At 40.0% G+C, this 21354-nt stretch overlaps 1 protein-coding gene across 1 annotated transcript; it reads left to right on the plus strand.

Moving 5' to 3' along the window:
- The first annotated feature begins 1825 nt into the window (after positions 1-1825).
- LOC137271703 (glutamate receptor ionotropic, kainate 5-like) lies at positions 1826-17230 on the plus strand. Its single transcript, XM_067804124.1, has 10 exons — positions 1826-1892; positions 8129-8310; positions 9964-10116; positions 10939-11100; positions 12143-12243; positions 12660-12747; positions 14089-14476; positions 14855-15072; positions 15185-15447; positions 16608-17230. The coding sequence occupies exons 1-10, from the start codon at positions 1826-1828 to the stop codon at positions 16831-16833; spliced, it is 1848 nt and encodes a 615-aa protein (XP_067660225.1). The 3' UTR covers positions 16834-17230.
- Positions 17231-21354: the final 4124 nt, after the last annotated feature.

Raw genomic sequence — 21354 nt, forward strand, 5'->3', positions numbered from 1 at the left:
TCTTTGATGAAGAAACCCGTTGAGATCCTGGTTAGAATTTATCTTTAGTGACCCATGCCTGTCGTAAGAGACGAATAACGGGATCGGGATGCCAGGTTCTCTGATTTCGGCGATGCGTGTCGTCGTTTCCCCATTGCATGGATCGATGCATATGCTGATCGCCACCATACAGATGGAATATCCCTGGGTGCAGTGTAAAACCGAACCGAACAGTGTAAATATACATTAGTAATTAGTAAAGATACGTTTAAACAACAAATTGTGTTCCTTTATCTGTAGTGAATTGCGCAGATCGATGCTCATATTGTTGATCAGTGGATTGTCTGGTCCAGACTCGATTATTTACAGACCGGCGCCATATAGCTGGAATATTGCTGGGTGCGGCGTAAAACTAAACTCACCCATCACCTGTATCTGTATGTGCTTAGTCAGTTACTTGAACCTGAGGAATCCAGCCTACGTTTGACCGGGTGTAAAAAGTCCTACAGTGAGCATTGTGTGTAGACTCTTTCCGTATTGTCACAACCTGTCGTGTGCAGTACACAACCATTTGCACTTAAAAAAACCATTCGAATCCGTTGGTAAATGACCAGAGGATGGCCACTTGAAAAAGTGCAAATACCAACAATGTAGTTGCCGGTAAAGAAACGCTTAGTAATGTATGAGTGTGTATATGGGTGTGTGTGTGTGTGTGTGTGTGAGTGTGCGTGTGCGTGAGGGAGAGTGTGTATGTGCGTGCGTGTGTCTGAGTGTGTGTGCTTGTGAGCGTGAGTGAGTGAGTGTGTGTGTGTGTGTGTGTGTGAGAGAGAGAGAGAGAGAGGGGTACCTCCTCTCTTGGTGCTGTCATGATTACTTGGATTTTCGTGAGCAGACGAATGTGAGTGATCGGAAATAACCGCTTCAACAGTTACCAGTGTCTGAAGAATCCACGAGGAGCGCAATAAATCTACAGTACACTTCAGTGCAAAAGTCGATTGTACGTCAACTTTTTTTATGTCATCAGCTCAACAATTCTGCTCATTCACCCTCTGTCGTGTTCACAATACGAACATGTCACTATTTATAGTAACCGTGGATTGCATTTCTTCAAGATACTTATATTGCTTAAAATTCAGATTCATTATATGTTGAAAAATTGTTAGGTCATATATGTACTGTTTCCTGGGAGAATTGTAAAATACTTCCATGTTTTAATGTATTTGTCGAAAACGATTTGTGTCTAAATCTACATTGTTGTTATCAACAACAACTGACGTGCACCACAAACAAGTTGCATTTTTCAGTCCACGCAAATAAACCTATTGCACGAAGATAAAAAAGATACCCCCAACTGTAACTTGCATCATATATTGACTGACACTACTAGCATTTACACCATGAATAAAAACAAGATAAAAACAACATGATCTTAAGCATTATAACCATTGTAAATGCAAATATTATGTCTTCTTATCAAAGGCCACATCAGTAGCTAATGGGAAGCAGAACATTTTGTGTTCTGAAAGAATCAATCGTCTACCGATGTTTCCTAGACCCGCCGTTCATATTTATGCTTATCAATATTATCGATGATGTATCCTTTTACATAGTTAGCTGAATGCATCCTGCCATATTTCAGTTATCGCTGAGTGTGCTAATATTTGTCACAAACAGTAATTAAACCATTTCCTCAGCCAAAGATTTAAAACGAAAAAGCTGGCATCTTGAGTAAAGAACTTTCTTGATTATTGCATGTGGAAATCTACATAACAAGCGCTGTGTCTTCCGTCGGTGTTAAATCTGTGCAGAAGCTGATCATCGCTGAGGACAGAAATTGCCCAACGCCATGCTGGTGCAGCTTCTGATGTCCCTCAACTGGCAGTCAGTGCTTGTCTTGCATGAGCGGGAGCTGGGTGAGTCACTGCGTGTAAAATGGGCCATTTCATATACATTTGAACAGGGACGTAGACTACTTCATGCTGTTTCGGGGTGGTAACATGTATGCTCTATACATGTAACATGTATGCTCTATACATGTAACATGTATAACTCTATACTGATCACTATTCCATGCGAGTTATGTGACGGTTGAAAAACTTCTTGATTGATGTCTATATCAATTCGACAGGTAAAGATAAAGATTTGACATTGGTGAACAACGGAACCAGCATGTTTACCCCCGAATATCAACGTTCACAGTTGCAAGAATTCATACATAATACAGGACAATGGTGATTCGAAATATATTACTTCTTGTGATAAAAATGAAAATGTTTTTACAAAGAAACTTCAGTAACTCAATATTGACAGCAGAATGTATTGTAGCTGCCAATGTGTTTGAGCAGATTCGTGTCTGCCATTGCAATTATACCCAGGATGAGATCAGGTCAAGCTGCAAGTTCTGTAACCATTTGCAACGAAAAGAGTCGCAAAATAGAGAGATGATAGATGGGATTTCTATTTTCTATCACATATTAACATATGTGGTAATTTATTCTAGATCCTTTGCATCTTTGTCATCTATCAGATGCTTTGAAAGCTTGATTAACGTCGATCCAGCCATATTTTGGGACAAGGACTAAGAATTGGGAATATTCTGAACCAGAGAATGGGGAACGTTTGGTATTATGGATGATGTAGCCTTAACATGTTGTAACAAATATGAACGTCATCATAAAGTTTCAGGTTACACGTACCATTTTGCTCCTTTGGCTCAACATACCACTTCGGCCCTCACTTCACCCAGACGGGTGGTAGAGGGCAAAGCCCTGTGTATGGACTATATTTATTTGTCATTACACAAATTGGATTTGAAAATGTTAAACTTTTGGTCTTGGCAAAATCGTTCCCATAAGATGTTTATAATTTTTAATTATGATATTTTGCACTTTGCCTGGAGTCTTATGCCAGAAGGCGGCAGCTCGAGGGCCAGTCTGGTGGATTTGTTATTTGTAACCCTTCTGCTGGAGTATATCATCCGAGTACCCTTGGTGCTGTAAGTTGGAGGCCCACTTGATTTTTGGCATTGTCTTTGTGATAGTCCGTGGTGGGTGGGGATTTCGGACAAACCATGGTTTATGAAACCCCAAACAAAAACACTTAAAGATCACATATACTCTAGGTGGTGAAAATGCACTCATTGACATCGTTATAAATGAAACCCCGTCATTAAAACTGCTCATTTCGATCTTTAATTACCTTAAATCTACCTTTTTGACAACAGTGCACAATTCTCAACCGCAAACGAAATTTCAACCAGTCAGAGCGGCACGTCTCCGTGACATAATAGTAGGTATAGATATGAGGGTCTGTGCAGAATTCATCTACATTTCAGGTGGTAAACTATTTCGTTTACAGGTTTGTGAAAACCTGAAATAGCGACAGTTGTTGCGAAAAATGAAAGCTATATAGTCTCGCAATCTACTCTCATGTAGTTTTGTCTCATGCTTTGCCTAATTTTCGAGTTACAACCCTTGTTTTCACAGACGATTCTGTCAAAATCACTTGGTGTCGCTAGGTTGTAAACCGTGTTGGTGGTATAAACCAACACGTTATTTGTCATCATTCACTTGATGCTCAGTTAATGAATTTATAACAGGTATAATTAGTGGTAACGCCACTTAGCTTACCCGACAAAGGCCCCCATTTGGTATTTCTTGTGTCTGGATCGATCAAAGGATTAAACGATAACACGCTGATTGATTAATTACTTTTATGCAGATTTAAATGGGGGATTTGTCAAAAGGTAGTGTTTATGTATGTACATTTACTAATCTATACTGAATACACTCTGTCATGTCTGAGTCTATGTAAAACAACACCCTTCTTTCAAAGGATTAACCGCCAATACATTGATTGATTGCTCATCATTGGCTAACTAAATACCTTTTTTAAAAGAATGACGCACATTATGCAATTAGTTGCCAGGTGTGCTATCTTGGGTGACCAATGAGACTGTACAGCAATGTGAAAGACCTGAAATGATACATCACGTTTTCGTATATTAGACTGTTAAAAGACACATCACTTGGGAAATCTGCAGATAAATTATATATGTATCACTCGTTTTTGTGGATATTGATGGATACATTCCTCGAGCAAGGTAATAGCCTGACATTGCTCCTATAACTTTAATTTTAATATTCGCATTTTGTTTGCAAGTTGTCGAAGCTTTCAACAGAATCGTTGTTTTCGTCGTGAAGTGTAATCATGCAAACGACATACACAAGGGCGTGCGTGCGAATAATGATTCATACAGGCAAACTATAAAATGTCTACACATTACATTCCTGTTATACATTCGCAGATCGCTTCTTTTTATGAAGATTCAAAATGCATGAGTATGATTATAAAGTAATTAGGACTATGAGACCAAGTATAAAGACGTATATTTACGAGTGTCTGCATACTGGTGTCACTTCGACCACAACCTCGTTTCCGAGGAAGAAAGCGTTACATTCATGCAAAATCTTTTTGGTCAACAATGAACTTGAACTCCCATTTTCTATCCTTGAAGCCTGGTAAGGGGCGAACCATCCGATTTAGTGTATACCACAGGCTTCCGTAACGCTCGCTTCGCACACACTAACAACCAATTTAAGCACAAACTACGGAGTCTGGTGGAAATCTGTGCATAGTAACACCATCACCCGACCCAAAGGAACAATTGACGGCAACACAACAATTCGGCATGTCTTTGGTGACGCCGAGAAATCAGCAAAATGACGAGCTTCCTACAATTTTCTATACAACTAACTGAAAATCGTTCCTTGTATGACGTCACTGCAGGGCTCGGGCGACAGAGTTACGTGACCAGTCTGCGGTTTCGTTTGCGGGTGAGAGAGAAGCAGACCGCTTTGAGCAACTTTTGAGCGCTTGGTATTAATTAACCGCAAGGTTTTTTGAACAAAAATGGTGTTCCGTTTCTGACTAGCCAGAAGTCTTTCATTTGCAGTGATAAAAAGAGTACCAAAGAATTGAGTTTTGTCGTTCTTTAACGTCCTCTCGAAAATGACCTTGCTGACAACTACCTCAGACTGTCCAAACCAATTGATTACCGTTGTCATGGAGACAAAGGATTGGACACCATTAAAACTGAATCTCTTTGCTGTGTCTAAGGGTCCAAGGCATTGCCGGCAATGTGAACAATATTAGAAGATTGTGTTCAGGTGACAACAGTCAACTAACCTTTTGAACACCAAAACATTTGTTGGCTCACAAGACCCTCAGTACGAGGAAGGGAATTGTTAGAGATCGTGAGTGATTGCTGGCTGACATGCTGGAGCTAGATATCGTTGAAGGATTAGGGTGTAAACGTTCTGTTAAACTTTTCTCAACCCGTGAAAATGGCACAGTCATTCAAACTAACACCTACCTGTTTTCCTTTTCTCTACCCAACGCACCAAAATCACTGAAGGTGGGTTATTGTAACCTCAGTGTTGAGACATACTTTCCTAACCTTCCTTTCATACATTCCTAACCCTCTTAGGTGTTTCAAATGTCAAACGTTTGGGCACGGTGTAAATACTTGCACATTGTCTGTTGAGTGTGTTCACTGCAGTGAAAAGACACACGCACCAGAAGATTGTGACAGTTATGATAAAAATGTACTAACGGCAAGGGGAACACCCATCATTCTCAAAAGACTGTCCTGTTTGGAAAGAGCAAATGGGTATCAATAGAATAACATTTACGCAGAATGTTACCTTTGCAGACGCAAAGAAGCTGGTACAAAGCTCAGAACAAACACAAAGCTATGCTACCATTTCCGGAATATCAGTAGCCACCCCTACAGTCACCAAAGTATCTGTAAGTTGTCATACCAACTTAACATGGATGACAACAGATACTCCTCAACTTATCTCACCTGCCATTATCTATTCAAACAGCAGAACCACTTCGTAGTACATCCCAAGTCCAATCACAGGCATCCTCAGATCATGCACCATCTTCTCAGTCAACAGTGAAGTCTCAACAAAGTGCTACCACCAAAGGTAAAATGCCAGATTCCTCTGCTTTTAATCCAGGATTTTACATCGTCAGCCATCTGTCAAGGAAACATTTTCAACGCGCATCTTTATTTTTCACCTCCAGGTGATAGGGCAAGTGGAGGATCATCAATCGTGGTAGGGCAAAATGTCATACATAGCTCAATAGCGCTTAAAACAAATCTCCACGCTGCAGCTGTGCGACTTACATTGCAAGCTGCATTTACATTTGTTCATTGTATATTCCACCTTCACCTTCCACCACTGTCCAGTTAACTGATCTGCAAGCTCTTTACAATGAATTACCTAAACCCTATAGAATCATTGGCGATCTAAATGGCAACAACCCACTCTGGGTGGTACTACTGCGAACACGAAAGGTAAAGTACTGGAGGATGAACCATCTCTTATACAACGCCGTATAAATTTTATTTACAATACATTACCAAATTATACTGTAATGAATCTAACCCTGCCTGTAGCTCTGTTTTCAATTCCCTTTATGAGGATCTATACAATAAAAACATCTTCTCTTGTTCCGCCTCTAGGGAACAGAATTAAACCATTTATTTCTTCTGCCGGCATTGAACTGGAAAATATAGCTCCTTGCAATCTTCTCCTTGGCAGTTAGTTAGGCCACAGGTTGACCTAACATTAACCACATTTAAAAATCAGAGACTAACGAATTACAATATAAACAGGAATATAATCAATTAAAAAGTAAATATAGCAATTACAAATCCTTATTTACAGATGGGTCCAAGGACGGTGGCGCAGTAGCTTGTGCCACTGTCCAGAGCAATATCTTCTAGAATACCAGATAACAGCTCTATTTTCACAGCTGAAGCAAATGTCATATTAACGGCTCTTACATATATTCAAAGTCACCCTAAACATAAACAGTATATAATTCTGTTTCTTGCCTTCAGGCTATTAAAGATATTTCTTGCAAACATCCACTTTTAATAGAAATCATTGAATTGTATAATGATTTTGCCACTGGCCAATGCGACATCGTCTTTTGTTGGTTACCCAACCACGTTGGCATTTCTGGTAACACAATGGCCGATCTTGCTGCCAAGGCAGAACTCAACACAACTGTGGCACCATTTCTTCTTTCATACCCAGATTACAAACCTAGCATTAGAACTGACATCCGTGATCTGATGCAGAAGACGTGGGACATCCAAGTGGCATATTGGTTATACCCACTTGGGCTGTCAATCCAGATTTCAAGAGGTTATTTTACGAAGATGTCGTATTGGCCACACAAGATATATTCCTGTTAAACGGTAAAGATCCTTCGTTTTGTATCCCTTGTGAAGAGAGAGTCACGGTCAAGCATATCCTGCTCGACTGCGTTGAATTCTCCACCAAAAGGGATAAGCATTTTACAGTACAAAGCTTTGAGGATCTTCTTAACACAGTCAGTGTTCATTTAAGTATAGGTTTTTCAAAGGAAATTGATTTCATCGTTGAATTGTGAGTAATGCGTTCTGTGGATATATGTATTTTAATAATTGGTAGCTTGGATTAGTAACTAGAATTGTTAGAGGCAGAACCGCCAAAGGGGGTTAAAGTATTGTAATATTATTGTTCTCCTGAGTCCCCAAACTTTCCAGTGTAAACTCACCAGCCTTTTTAAACGTAGTATTTTTGTTGTTTTAATTTTGGCTAGCTTTCCGTACACTCGCCGGCGCCTGAAGGGATGCTGTAAATCCAATTAGGGTCCATGCAGGTAGCAAAAGTACTGTAAGTCCCCATGGTCCCCAGTGTGGTGATCTACCTTCAGTTGTTGGCGATCTATCGACTGCTTTTATGCTGTATTGTCCATATAATATGTCCTTGTAGACAGGTTTAATAATACACATATATTCCTTTTCAGTGTTAAATGTTCCCGTCATGATATGGCTGAAATATTGCCGATGTGCCGACGTTAAATATTAACTCACTCACTTACTCATGTTACACGTATATCATATTTGGAAGATTTATTTTAAACAAATCATATGAAATGATCATTTGTGGCGTTTCCATTATATGATAAGCAAACAGGATGCCAGATGTTGTGAAATAAGGTTTTGAACTCTTTGAATTCTTGAAATTGGAATTCGTCCCAATGTACTGCTCTGTTTTCAAGGGCCTTTTAAAACTTGTTTCAGATGTACAGTTTGGAAGTTCACTGGAAACAGCGGGTATTTTCTATGTGGACTATGACATTAGTTTCTCAACAGAGGAACATATCATTACAATTCTGAGTGATGTGGAGAAGGTATTCATGCCCGAGCTCAACATGCTGCTGCTCTGTGACGTCACGAACACTGTTTCAGTCTTACGACAAATGGTATGTGAAGTGAGTGAGTGAGTTTAGTTTTACGCCACACTATTCCAGCTATGTATATGGCGGCGGTCTGTAAATAATCGACTCTGGGCCAAACAATCGAGTGATCAACAACATGAACATAGATCTGTGCAGTTGGGAACCGATGACATGTGTCATCCATGTCAGCGAGCCTGACCACCCGAACCCTAGTCCCCTCTTACGACACGCAGTCACCTTTTATGGCAATGTGAAACAATCAAAACACATTCATCAATCGCTTCACAAACACACTAGAAAGTATCCTTCACGTGTTTCTAGTTTCAATCAAAAGTCGAAATAAACTACTCAAAAAAAACAAAGAAACGCATAGGTAGTATTTTTCCATGGAACTTTTAGAATTTGAATCATTGTAATAGGTATATCCATGGTGAACGCTGTCTGCAAACATTTCCGAGTTTGAATCCATTGTCATGGAGGACAACTCGCCAAAGCGCACCCAAATCTCTTTTCCTCAATAAATGCAATAAATTATGAACGGGAAGAAATTCATGCGTTTCCTTTTGCACCCACATTCCATGCATTATTTCTAATAAAAGTTTCACTGCTGTTGCGGCCTTTGACAATCTTAAATTTGGTGTTAAAGTCACGCCTAGACTTACGGAGGCTAAGCGGAACAATGCGATTGGTCATTTGGAGGGTGAGGAGTCTTAGTCTGCGACTGCAAGGTAACTGAATGTGTCACAGAGTACCATAGCAAGACTTTGGCATCGCTACCAGCAACAAGGGTCAACATGTGATCGCCCCAGGTCAGGTCGACCCCGTGTGACCACGCTCGGGACAGGTTTATTCGGTTCGACATTTGCGGAAGAGGTTCACCACAGCATCCTCCACAACATCGGTATTGCCAGGACTATCAATTTCAGAACCGCTTACATGAGGCTGGTAATCGTTCCAGACCTTTGCGAGGACCGGTCTTTACACGTCAACATCAGCAACAACGGAGACAGTGGCGCCGCCAACATCTCCCATGGCCATTGCACAGGTGGACAACTGTTATCTTCAGTGATGAGTCACGTTACATGCTGCAAATTGTGTACAGGAAGTGGACAGATCTGGACCTTGGAACACTTGTCCTTTGTGACGTACAGTTTCTTGCAGCATTGGACCGTTACTGTTCTTTCAGGTTCATTCTTCATGATTGCCCTTTATTACTGAACCTTAAGTGTCTAAACTGATAATAATTTTCAGATATGCCTTTCTTTTCTTGAGTAGTATACATCCCACAACATTTCCTGGTGAATGTTGGCAATGAGTGGGATACCGCTCTTCGTTGGTTGTTTCTTTGCAGTTGGTTCCGTTTTTGTAATAATTGGTTATTTATAGATCTAAAAGATCTACCCTTTCAAACGTGGACGTCCCTTCTATGGTGATCTACCTTCAGACCTATAGCCAGTTTTTAATAGTGTACTGTCCAAATGGTGCTATTACTTTTAGTTGTAATTGTGATATTATATTTAATTTATATTATATTATACACATCTCCCATATTCTCGTGACGTTAAGTATTAACTCACTCACTCACTGAAACGCATACTATACTATGCCTTGGAACACATTTTTGTACATCTTTATGTAAAAAAAGTGAGGACAATCAATCGGACCTTTCTTCACCAGACCCGATTCTGCGGTACAAGATCAAAGTCCTCAGCAGACCTGTGTCACGTTTCGCGGTTGTTGATTGTTGGGACATCACATGACTTACCTGTACTTCTGGACAGTAACATCCAGGTGGAGAATTTGGCGGTGCTTGAACCTCCTTCAAGCGAGGTGAGTCATGGATTCAACAACACAAATCTATAGACGGACAATGATCACACGGAGACGTGTGTTGAAGTAAACAGAACATTCATACCTAACCCAGGTATATCTATGGGCTAGGGGAAAAGAGCTGTTTAATGATCCTATGTTTGTTGGTTTCACATGAAAGTGAAAGAAAATTGCTGGTGTGACCCAGGCACTTGTGTCTCGTCACACTCCGACCTATGCGGTCACTGTAAGATCGTGTTTATTTGCTAGAATGATATTATTCAGAGGGCAAAGAATATTTCACCATTGATTCAAAATCTTGCCCGTTTTTTCAACGGCCATACTATTCCCATGGGTATTTTGATGATAATCCTAATGTACGTCAGCTTGAATGTTTAGCAAATCTCATTAAAGATTCAATGCAATGAATCTTCTATCTTCACAAATGCATATATTTGCCGTTGCGTTCATGCTAAAATACCCTTATTGTATTATCTGTACGGCCGCCTGAGATATTAATACTGACATAAAATCCAGTGTTTGTCACCAAATCACTGAAGTCATTGCTGATAAAGGACGTTGTTGGTATCCCGATTCAGATACATGTACTCTAATCAGATACTTAGATCGGTTTGGGTAATCTATGTCAGATCTATGCAGGTTTTGTTATCGACACAAAGCCTGACGTTTCCAATACAAAATATATTTTGTTCCACGAAGTCATGTTTTATTGAATGAATCGCAGAATTGCTAAAATCGCATGTAAAGACGCTTGTCGTGGACATGCAATGAGTAGTCACCATGACATGGTCAAGTGTTAAACATTTCATGTATGTTTGATAGGAGATGCTGTTCACAAGAGCAAGGATGTGGACTCTGATGTTTCACCCCAATGGGCGGGCTTTCACAGACGTGAATATCTGTGAGACAGTGATAAATCCTGTACAAGTGTTCCCAAATATCAAGTTTGGTTACAATGGTCGACAGTTTACTGTAGTCATGAAGGTATTTTCTTAACGATGATAACAATGAACTTACACTCAAGTCACTTGCTCACAAGGGATCAGTATTTTCACGAACTATGACAGATCTTTTTACTAATACCAGCTCTTATTTAATTATTACCTTTTTAGAAGAATTAGATTTGTTATCAGAATTGTAAATAGATAAATATTTTATTATTGGTAGTCTAGATTAATAACTGAGATTGTTAGTGGCTGTGTCCTCGAGGGGGGGTTAAAGTACTGTAAAATTATTGTCCTCCTGAGAGGGTACGTAAGTCTAAAACATTCTATGTAAATTTAGTACGACCAAACTTTTAATCGTATTATATTTGTTGTTTCTAATAATGGCTAAATTTCTGTATAATCGCCAATGGCTGAGGGGATGGGGTCCATGCAGGTAGCAAAGGTACTGTAAGTCCCCATGGTCCCTAGCATGGTGATCTACCTTCAGTTGTTGCCGATCTACAGCCCGTATTTTATATTGTATTGTCCAAATGGTGGTATTTGTTTTTACTCTCCACCCTAGTTGTAACTGTGATATTCTAGTTGTTTTACTAGTTGTTTACGTGTTTTTATAATGTATACATATTTCATTTCAGTATCAAAATGTTCTCGTCACGATATGGCTGAAATATTGCCGATGTGACGTTAAATATTAACTCACTCACTCAAGTCACTTGCGTACGTCCACATTACCTGAGGATGAATGAAAAATGTCAGTCCTTTGATAAAGGTAATTAAGCAAAAATTGTCACATTTTTGTCCATTCTGCCACCGTCATTTATTATGGTGAGGGGCGTTTCATTTTAGAAAAGGAGAAATGTATTGTTTCCTTGCCATATTAATGGAAAGAGATGCTATTTACTTTTCTTGGCGGTATCAGTAAAGTCATGCTTTCATTTACACCCATTCTATGCGGTTACCAGTTATTACAATTTTATGATATGTAAATGCTGAAATGAGATGCATGATTTTCACTCCAGGTCAATATTCGTAATTTGTTCCCAAATATTACTGATTTGGTATGTCATATGTAATTACAGACCAACGACTTTGGCTATGGGTACCTTGTAGTGGGCAAACGGAAGCTGTTTGGGTTTCCTTACCGTGTACTGAACTTGCTGGCTGAAACGATGAACTTCAGGTGAACTTAGTCACTGCCAACAAACACCGCATGTATGAAGCAGTCATAAATTAAGCATCGTGTCAAGATCCCGGGAGAGATGGTCATTCGTAACGGGACTAACGGGATATGCCTATCAGACTCGCTGGTTTGGTTGATGCGTGTTATCGTATCCCATATACTCATGTGGTTGATCGCTGGTTTGTCTGGCTCAAATTCGAATACTTATAGACCGGTGTCATTTAGCTGGAACATTGCTGCGTTTAGGCTGGCATATATTTTTGGCGCTAGTTGATAATTCTTGTAATTCATGCACAAACGTCTTCTTGATATCACTGTAATGTCAGTATTGATTAGATTTTAAAGGAAAACTAAACTATTACATCGTTTCTTCGAGCATGTTAATCAGTCTCACGAAATATAGTCTTGCTTAAAAGTTACAGGATCATACCACCAAGAGAAGATGATTGGGGCAAGAACATTAATGGTTCTTGGACAGGAATCTTTGGCATGCTGCAGAGAAGGGTAAGTTGCCTCAGCTGATACCCCCTTTTTGTTGCTTGTAAAGGCAACAAATTACGATAATTATCAGCTGATTTAGATGATCGACTTTATGTTAGCGACAGGTGAGTGTGTGGGGCATAGCGCTGCATCAACGGTTTTTCAGCTGTTAGCATGAAACATTGGTGTTACAACTCCGTCCACTTCAACGGTTGTATTCGGTAGTGTGATCTTATATCCGTGATCTGGTGCAGAAGTGGGACAGCCAGGTAGGCATCAGTAAATTACATGAAATTAAACCCTATATTGGTTATTCTTACTTGGGTTGTCAGTCCACATTTGAAGAGGTCATTATGAGACGATGCCGTATTGGCCACACTAGATATACGCATAAATACCTATTGAAAGGTGAGGATCCTCCATTTTGTATCCCTTGTGATGAAAAAATCACGGTCAAGCATGTCTTGCTTAATTGCGTTGAATATTCCATCACAAGGGATACCTATTTTAAATCACTTAGTATGAAGGACCTTTTTACTAATATTAGTTCTCATTTAATTATTCCATTTTGAAAAGAATTGGATTTGTTGAATGAATTGTAAATAGATATTTTTTCTTATTGGTAGTTTACATTAGCAACTGAGATTGTTAGTGGCTGTACCCTCAAAGGGGGTTAAAGTATTGTAAAATTATTGTCCTCCTGAGACGGTACGTAAGTCCCAAAACATTCTATGTAAAGTTAAGTCTACCAGGTTTTTAATAGGAACATGAAGTTAGAAACCTATTCGAATCCCGAATCTGAAAAAATATCCCGAATCCGTTTCTAACTTCATGTTCCTGTTTTTAATCGTAGTATTCTTGTCATTTTACATTTGGCTAGCATTTCGTACACTCGTCAGCAGCGGAAGGAATGGTGTAAATCCAGCTAGGGTCCATGCAGGTAGCAAAGGTACTGTACGTCGCCATGGTCCTTAGTATGGTGATCTACCTTCGGTTGTTGGCGATCTATAGCCTGTGTTTTATAATGTATTGTCTTCTTTAATTACAACCTTTTAGTTTTTCATGCTGGTTTTATATTCATATCTGTGATATTCTATTGTTTCTACTGTCCATCGTCGACAGGTTTTTATAGTATGCATATATTTCATTTTAGTGTTAAATGTTGTCGTCACGATATGGCTCACTCACCAGGTAGTGTTTTGGGGTTATTTTTATTTCTTTACTTTTACGTCTTTATCTTTATTTCAAATTTAGAAACTCGTATCAGGACATACCGTTGCTAATAAATTTGATTAGTTTTAATGACTGAATCTGTCATGATTACGTTTAACATTCATATTGCTGTGCAACCTCTATTTATTGCAGGAGGCTGACCTTGCATCGGACATGCTAACTATCCACACTAATCGTTCAACAGTGTCGGATTACATCCTGCCTCCAGTAGCTGAAAGCAAACAAATGATTTTATACAAGAAAGAGCAAGATGCTGACGAGGATCATCTGCTGATCCTTCTCCGGCCGTTCCAGCCTCAAGTATTTATAGTGCTTGGTGTATCGGTGATCATATACATCATCTTCCTGTCTTCTCTAAGATTTCTGCGAGGTAGATTCCAAATGAATTCTCATGTGACTTCACAATGCAAGAATGTCCACCCGAATGTCCGATCAGGAAATGTGTGTCATACTGCCAACTGGACAACACAGGCCACTACATCTACAGCATTTGAAATTTGTGGAGCTATTTTGAAGCAAGGTGATAAGATATGTCGTAACTAATATCATGACTGCGTTTTGCAACGAATATAGAGTAAGTGAGGTTTAGAATCGCCGCTTGGTCTTCCTAGTGACAAACGAATGCTTTGACAGTGACGTACGAACGCTTTGACAACCGGGTTACACAACAGCCCGTTTTAATTCTGTTGAAATAATCAAATCATAATTCCCATTAACATCGCGGCACTTAACATCTTGGTACAGTAACCTTAGTGAATCAAAATATTTCAAAATGCAAATTTTCAAAAAGTCCTGGTGTAATCGTCATATATACACATCTGAGGATTAATGAGGAATTGTTAGCAAGTAGAACTTTCGGAAAATAATGCCTAAACCGAATGTAACATTTTGAATACAGGGTCAAATGTTGAGTCATCAGATCATTCGGAGCGAATCCTGGTGGCGGGATGGTGGATGTTTACAACAGTTATTTCTGCTGTCTACTGTGGGACTATCATGGCAATTTTTGCTGTTAAACTGGAAAAGCCTCCATTTTCCAACATGGCAGAGTTGGCAGCCAGAGAGGACTACAAAACCGGATACGACTCCTCAAGCATCCTTGAAAACCTTCTTCAGGTACAGTAAATTAAGGAGACACTCATTCGAATTCGCATCTTCATAGGTACTCATGACAACTTTAGTGTTTTTACAGTTTTGTAGTATAAATGCACTCTACTATAAATTTCAGTTTTCCAAGCAGTCAGATGTCATGGCAATGAGACAAAGAGTTCAAGACTTATCCACCAGAGACCATGATGTACTGAGCAGCAACACAACCAAGCACCTGCAAAAAGTATGGGACGGAAAATACGCCTTTTTAGGAGGCACGTTCCTGTCTGCCATACGCCATACCAACTGTAAACTAAAAGTGATTGACACCACATTTGAAAGTTCTTTTACAGCCTTCCATCTCCCAAAGTCGTCTCCCTTCAAAAAAGATTTCCAAAACAGGTATGGTGTGGTGATGCCACGTGTTTTTGAAACTAAATGCCAGGGGGAAACTGACATTTTAGGACAGGCAGATATACGAGATTATTTATTTTGGATAATCACACCCAAATATCCCCCTACATCAGATTTAATTGATATACCATCAAGGGGGACTCTAAATATTGTCTCAAATATTTTAGTTCAGCTGCAGTCTTATCAGATATGAAAAATATCAAACCAGTATCCGAAATGCAATTAAGAACTTTGTCAATGAATATGTTAGTCATGTTTTTCTGACTTTTGCAGAGTATTGTTTCAGCTGAGCAGAAACATAAGCTTTTGAAACCTCCAAATGCAATTTTACTGTTCACACAATATTAATTATGTGTTTTCGGATTTGACACAGGTATCTTAACTGATGAGACACGAGGACGTTTGAAATCTCCAGATGTAATTAATATACAATTGAGGGTGATTTTTTGCCAGATTCATTTCAACAATCATTTTCTTCAAACAGCAATTACAGGTATCCTGTGTTTAAACAGAACCCCAAACCAGCATCAGCGACAGAGGGGTTAGAGATGCCATTTTACAGAGACGTCCTCATAACTGACCATGTGATATTGATAAATGGAATTGCGATGCAGTTCCATTGATCAATATTTCCTATCATCAAAGTAATATCCTTTGTGGACACCAGTTGAGCGATGTATACAAGTATAGCTAGCTACTTTGAGTTCAGCTTTCACGCCACTAGGGATAGTATCTGAATATAATTTACACAGATTCCAATATATTCGACGTCAATTCATTGTGAGCAAGCAACTATTCTTTGTTCAGCCTCAGTCCATTGCAAATTCATGTCACATCGTAAACCGATAAGGTTATTTTTTCCACGTCAATTCATTGTATCACTCAGGTGATATCTTAAGGTAACAACGATTATATGTTCAGCGTCAGTCCATTGTACAATTCTGGTCATAACGTAAACGAACAAGGGAAATATGTGAAAGGGGGTGATCATGTTCGACGTCAATGCATTGTACAATTCTGGTCATAACGTAAACGAACAAGGGAAATATGTGAAAGGGGGTGATCATGTTCGACGTCAATGCATTGTACGATTGTTGTCACATGGTAAACTGATAACCGTTGTAAAGATTACACGTTGACTTTATCAGCATGTATCTTCTGAGCGAAAGCGGCGTCCTGCAGCGTACCTACCATGAGTGGTTCGCGTCCACTGAAGATGACGGATGTCCAGTGGAGGACTACCCTAAACCCCTGTCACTGGTCAAGGTCCTGGGTGTCTTCTTTGCTGCTGGAGCAGGACTGATCTGTAGTCTGTTGATGCTGTTGGCAGAGATTGTTTGGTACAAAATGAAGCAGAAACCCCCACAAAGATAAAGGGGTTTCCTCCGGTTATAGCCTTATATTTAATTGGGTCACAGCCAAACTTCCCCGTTAACTGGAAATGTGACCGAGACTTGAGTCAGTTTCTTATCTGGCGAGATACGGCTAAAATAATTTTGTTACCGCCAAGGAAATGACGGTAACATCGACAAAGTGAATGTTTTTTTTATTTCTTGTGCAGCATACATTAAAGGAAAACTTCTGTTCAGTGAAAGACACCCTATATATTTTCTGCTTTTCAATGTTATATCATCATACCGTATTGAATAGATAAATGCCTTGCCGCAAGATTCGTATGAAAAAACGTCTTTTGAAATAACTTGCATTATACCTTCGCAACAAGCATCTACGGTGTCCTTGCTGCATTTCTATTAAATACGACTCATCAAAATGTCTTGTTTGTTATTTGAACTAATGTCCAAGAGGACTCATGAGAATGAGGAAGAGATCGTTTCTAGGAATATACGTCCTTCAGCTGTTACAAAGTGTGCATATTACTGCTTAAGTGTTGTGGAACGTTTTATTATGACAGAAATATAATATCAATGATAATACGTATGAGTGACTGCGTTGAGTTTTACGCCACCTTTAGCAATATTCCAGCAATATCACGGCGTGAGGACATCAGAAATGGGCGCCTACAGTACAGTCAAGTGGAGAATAGACCCCGGGTCTGAGGGAAACGGTGTTTGTGGAGTAGGTTCGTACGAAACACATCACTGAACCCGAAAACAACCATATTCCAAAGATCCGAGGGTGAAGTCCCTATTTTCCATTTTCAGGTTCTGAGTGTAGAATTGAAATGTAGACTGGAATATGATCAAAAATAATGATTGGCAGTGTTACAGAACCAGAAAACGATACACTGTTCTTTTGCGATACAAGATGGAACATTGACCATTAGGCAATGTATGAGAGGAGATGTGTTCCTGTCATACTGTTATTAACTGTGGATGTCTCATAATGATGTAAGTGTGATAACTGAACATACAGAGAAAGAACTATCATTGCGTAAGCATTTTACTGCCAGCTGTCTGATGCAAACACGTCTTCATCTTATGATTGGAGCGCGTGCTAAGAATAAGGCAACAACATGAACAAAAAGTGAAACAAACTGCACAGTAACTTATTTTATGTCATACCTACGTATGGGATACGCCATCGTGAATCTGTATCAGAGCAACAGCAGCAGCAACATGAAGAAACTGTTATTTACTTCTCGGCTACATCACTTAGTGAGTGGTACCTTAGGCACATCAGTTTTAGTGATTCTCATTGCAGAACAGAAGGTGGCTACCAATCCGGTATAGTCTACAAGACGTCAATGGTAATTGAATTGTTTAGGCTTCTGTCGGAATGTGGTGTGAACATATCACAATCGAATGTTTCGTTTCCTCGAACATTTCAAAGACTATGATTTTCAACTTATTATGACGTATGACCCAAACCATGTTCGATGAGGTTACAACATCTTAGGCTAAAGTTTCCCCAAGGTTTCTGTGGTCGACATTTGGATAACGTTATGAAACTGGAAGTATCATTCACCCGTCTGATGTCGAGGACAATTCTACGGTTTGTCTTGTACCATATGTTCTCATAGCTAAGTGATCCTCTAAAGTGTATTGTTTATTCTGTGACACCTGGGTCAGTCATGTTAACGAATATTACCTAGACCGTAAGCTGAAAACGATTAGTTATTCAACTCATGAATGTCATCCTGATAGTGGGGCCGGCCTCGGAGAAGGTCTTGGGTAACATGAGCACGTGGAGGTGACGCTTGTGCGTTTGTGTAATGGTCCCAAAATACTTCCTGCACAAGCACTCATGGCAGGAAACGTGTTTTCTAATAACAACAGGTTATTGTCTTGACAGCAGTTTTAACAAATGTGAGTGCCACTGAACTAGACTCACCATGACACACATGAAAAAATGGCATGTTAAACTGACAGTCCTCATCTATATGGTGATGGTCAATATAACCTGTATATAGGGTCAACAGCTGCACTGGAACAATCAGATTAAAAATTATGGGTCTGGCTAAAGATCTACTCTTCCTTCACTTCTTGTGGCAGCTGATGGAGGTGCTGTTTCGATGACGTATTCGCATACGTTGATCAGAGTGAGTGAGTTTAGTCATGGGCTACGTTGATCAGAGTGAGTGAGTTTAGTCATGGGCTACGTAGATCAGAGTGAGTGACTTTAGTTATGGGCTACGTAGATCAGAGAGAGTGAGTTTAGTTATGGGCTACGTTGATCAGAGAGAGTGAGTTTAGTTATGGGCTACGTTGATCAGAGTGAGTGAGTTTAGTTATGGGCTACGTTGATCAGAGTGAGTGAGTTTAGTCATGGGCTACGTTGATCAGAGTGAGTGAGTTTAGTCATGGGCTACGTAGATCAGAGTGAGTGAGTTTAGTCATGGGCTACGTAGATCAGAGTGAGTGAGTTTAGTCATGGGCTACGTTGATCAGAGTGAGTGAGTTTAGTCATGGGCTACGTTGATCAGAGTGAGTGAGTTTAGTCATGGGCTACGTTGATCAGAGTGAGTGAGTTTAGTTATGGGCTACGTTGATCAGAGTGAGTGAGTTTAGTTATGCGCTACGTTGATCAGAGTGAGTGAGTTTAGTCATGGGCTACGTTGATCAGAGTGAGTGAGTTTAGTTATGGGCTACGTTGATCAGAGTGAGTGAGTTTAGTTATGGGCTACGTTGATCAGAGTGAGTGAGTTTAGTCATGGGCTACGTTGATCAGAGTGAGTGAGTTTAGTCATGGGCTACGTAGATCAGAGTGAGTGAGTTTAGTCATGGGCTACGTTGATCAGAGAGAGTGAGTTTAGTTATGGGCTACGTTGATCAGAGTGAGTGAGTTTAGTCATGGGCTACGTTGATCAGAGTGAGTGAGTTTAGTTATGGGCTACGTTGATCAGAGTGAGTGAGTTTAGTTATGGGCTACGTTGATCAGAGTGAGTGAGTTTAGTCATGGGCTACGTTGATCAGAGTGAGTGAGTTTAGTCATGGGCTATGTAGATCAGAGTGAGTGAGTTTAGTCATGGGCTACGTTGATCAGAGAGAGTGAGTTTAGTTATGGGCTACGTTGATCAGAGTGAGTGAGTTTAGTCATGGGCTACGTTGATCAGAGTGAGTGAGTTTAGTCATGGGCTACGTTGATCAGAGTGAGTGAGTTTAGTTATGGACTACGTTGATCAGAGTGAGTGAGTTTAGTCATGGGCTACGTTGATCAGAGTGAGTGAGTTTAGTCATGGGCTACGTAGATCAGAGTGAGTGAGTTTAGTCATGGGCTACGTTGATCAGAGTGAGTGAGTTTAGTTATGGGCTACGTTGATCAGAGTGAGTGAGTTTAGTTATGGGCTACGTTGATCAGAGTGAGTGAGTTTAGTTATGGGCTACGTTGATCAGAGTGAGTGAGTTTAGTTATGGGCTACGTTGATCAGAGTGAGTGAGTTTAGTCATGGGCTACGTTGATCAGAGTGAGTGAGTTTAGTTATGGGCTACGTTGATCAGAGTGAGTGAGTTTAGTCATGGGCTACGTTGATCAGAGTGAGTGAGTTTAGTTATGGGCTACGTTGATCAGAGTGAGTGAGTTTAGTCATGGGCTACGTTGATCAGAGTGAGTGAGTTTAGTCATGGGCTACGTTGATCAGAGAGAGTGAGTTTAGTTATGGGCTACGTTGATCAGAGTGAGTGAGTTTAGTTATGGGCTACGTTGATCAGAGTGAGTGAGTTTAGTTATGGGCTACGTAGATCAGAGTGAGTGAGTTTAGTCATGGGCTACGTTGATCAGAGTGAGTGAGTTTAGTCATGGGCTACGTTGATCAGAGTGAGTGAGTTTAGTTATGGGCTACGTTGATCAGAGAGAGTGAGTTTAGTCATGGGCTACGTTGATCAGAGTGAGTGAGTTTAGTTATGGACTACGTTGATCAGAGTGAGTGAGTTTAGTTATGGGCTACGTTGATCAGAGTGAGTGAGTTTAGTTATGGGCTACGTTGATCAGAGTGAGTGAGTTTAGTCATGGGCTACGTTGATCAGAGTGAGTGAGTTTAGTTATGGGCTACGTTGATCAGAGTGAGTGAGTTTAGTCATGGGCTACGTTGATCAGAGTGAGTGAGTTTAGTTATGGACTACGTTGATCAGAGTGAGTGAGTTTAGTCATGGGCTACGTTGATCAGAGTGAGTGAGTTTAGTCATGGGCTACGTTGATCAGAGTGAGTGAGTTTAGTTATGGGCTACGTTGATCAGAGTGAGTGAGTTTAGTCATGGGCTACGTTGATCAGAGTGAGTGAGTTTAGTCATGGGCTACGTAGATCAGAAACATCCCATAACGCTGAGACTTGAAGGCCATGCCAGTACCTGGATGTTATGGCTCCTCGAAAAGGTCTTGGTCATTCTTGCCGAGTCAGATCGTGCATTGTTGAAAAATAAGATTTGAATGTTGCATAATAGCAGGAATGAAGAATTTCATCTGCGGAACATTTTACTGTTAATTTTTTTCATAATTTTG

The sequence above is a fragment of the Haliotis asinina genome, chromosome 2 (assembly GCF_037392515.1).
Source record: "Haliotis asinina isolate JCU_RB_2024 chromosome 2, JCU_Hal_asi_v2, whole genome shotgun sequence".
In the NCBI taxonomy this organism is placed as follows: Eukaryota; Metazoa; Mollusca; class Gastropoda; order Lepetellida; family Haliotidae; genus Haliotis; species Haliotis asinina.

Coding starts and splice junctions, on each gene's coding strand:
- LOC137271703 (XM_067804124.1), top strand. CDS start 1,826: ATGCTGGTGCAGCTTCTGATGTCCCTCAACTGGCAGTCAGTGCTTGTC. Junction 10,117..10,938: donor TTGAACCTCCTTCAAGCGAG/GTGAGTCATGGA, acceptor TATGTTTGATAG/GAGATGCTGTTCACAAGAGC. Junction 15,073..15,184: donor TCCTTGAAAACCTTCTTCAG/GTACAGTAAATT, acceptor TATAAATTTCAG/TTTTCCAAGCAGTCAGATGT.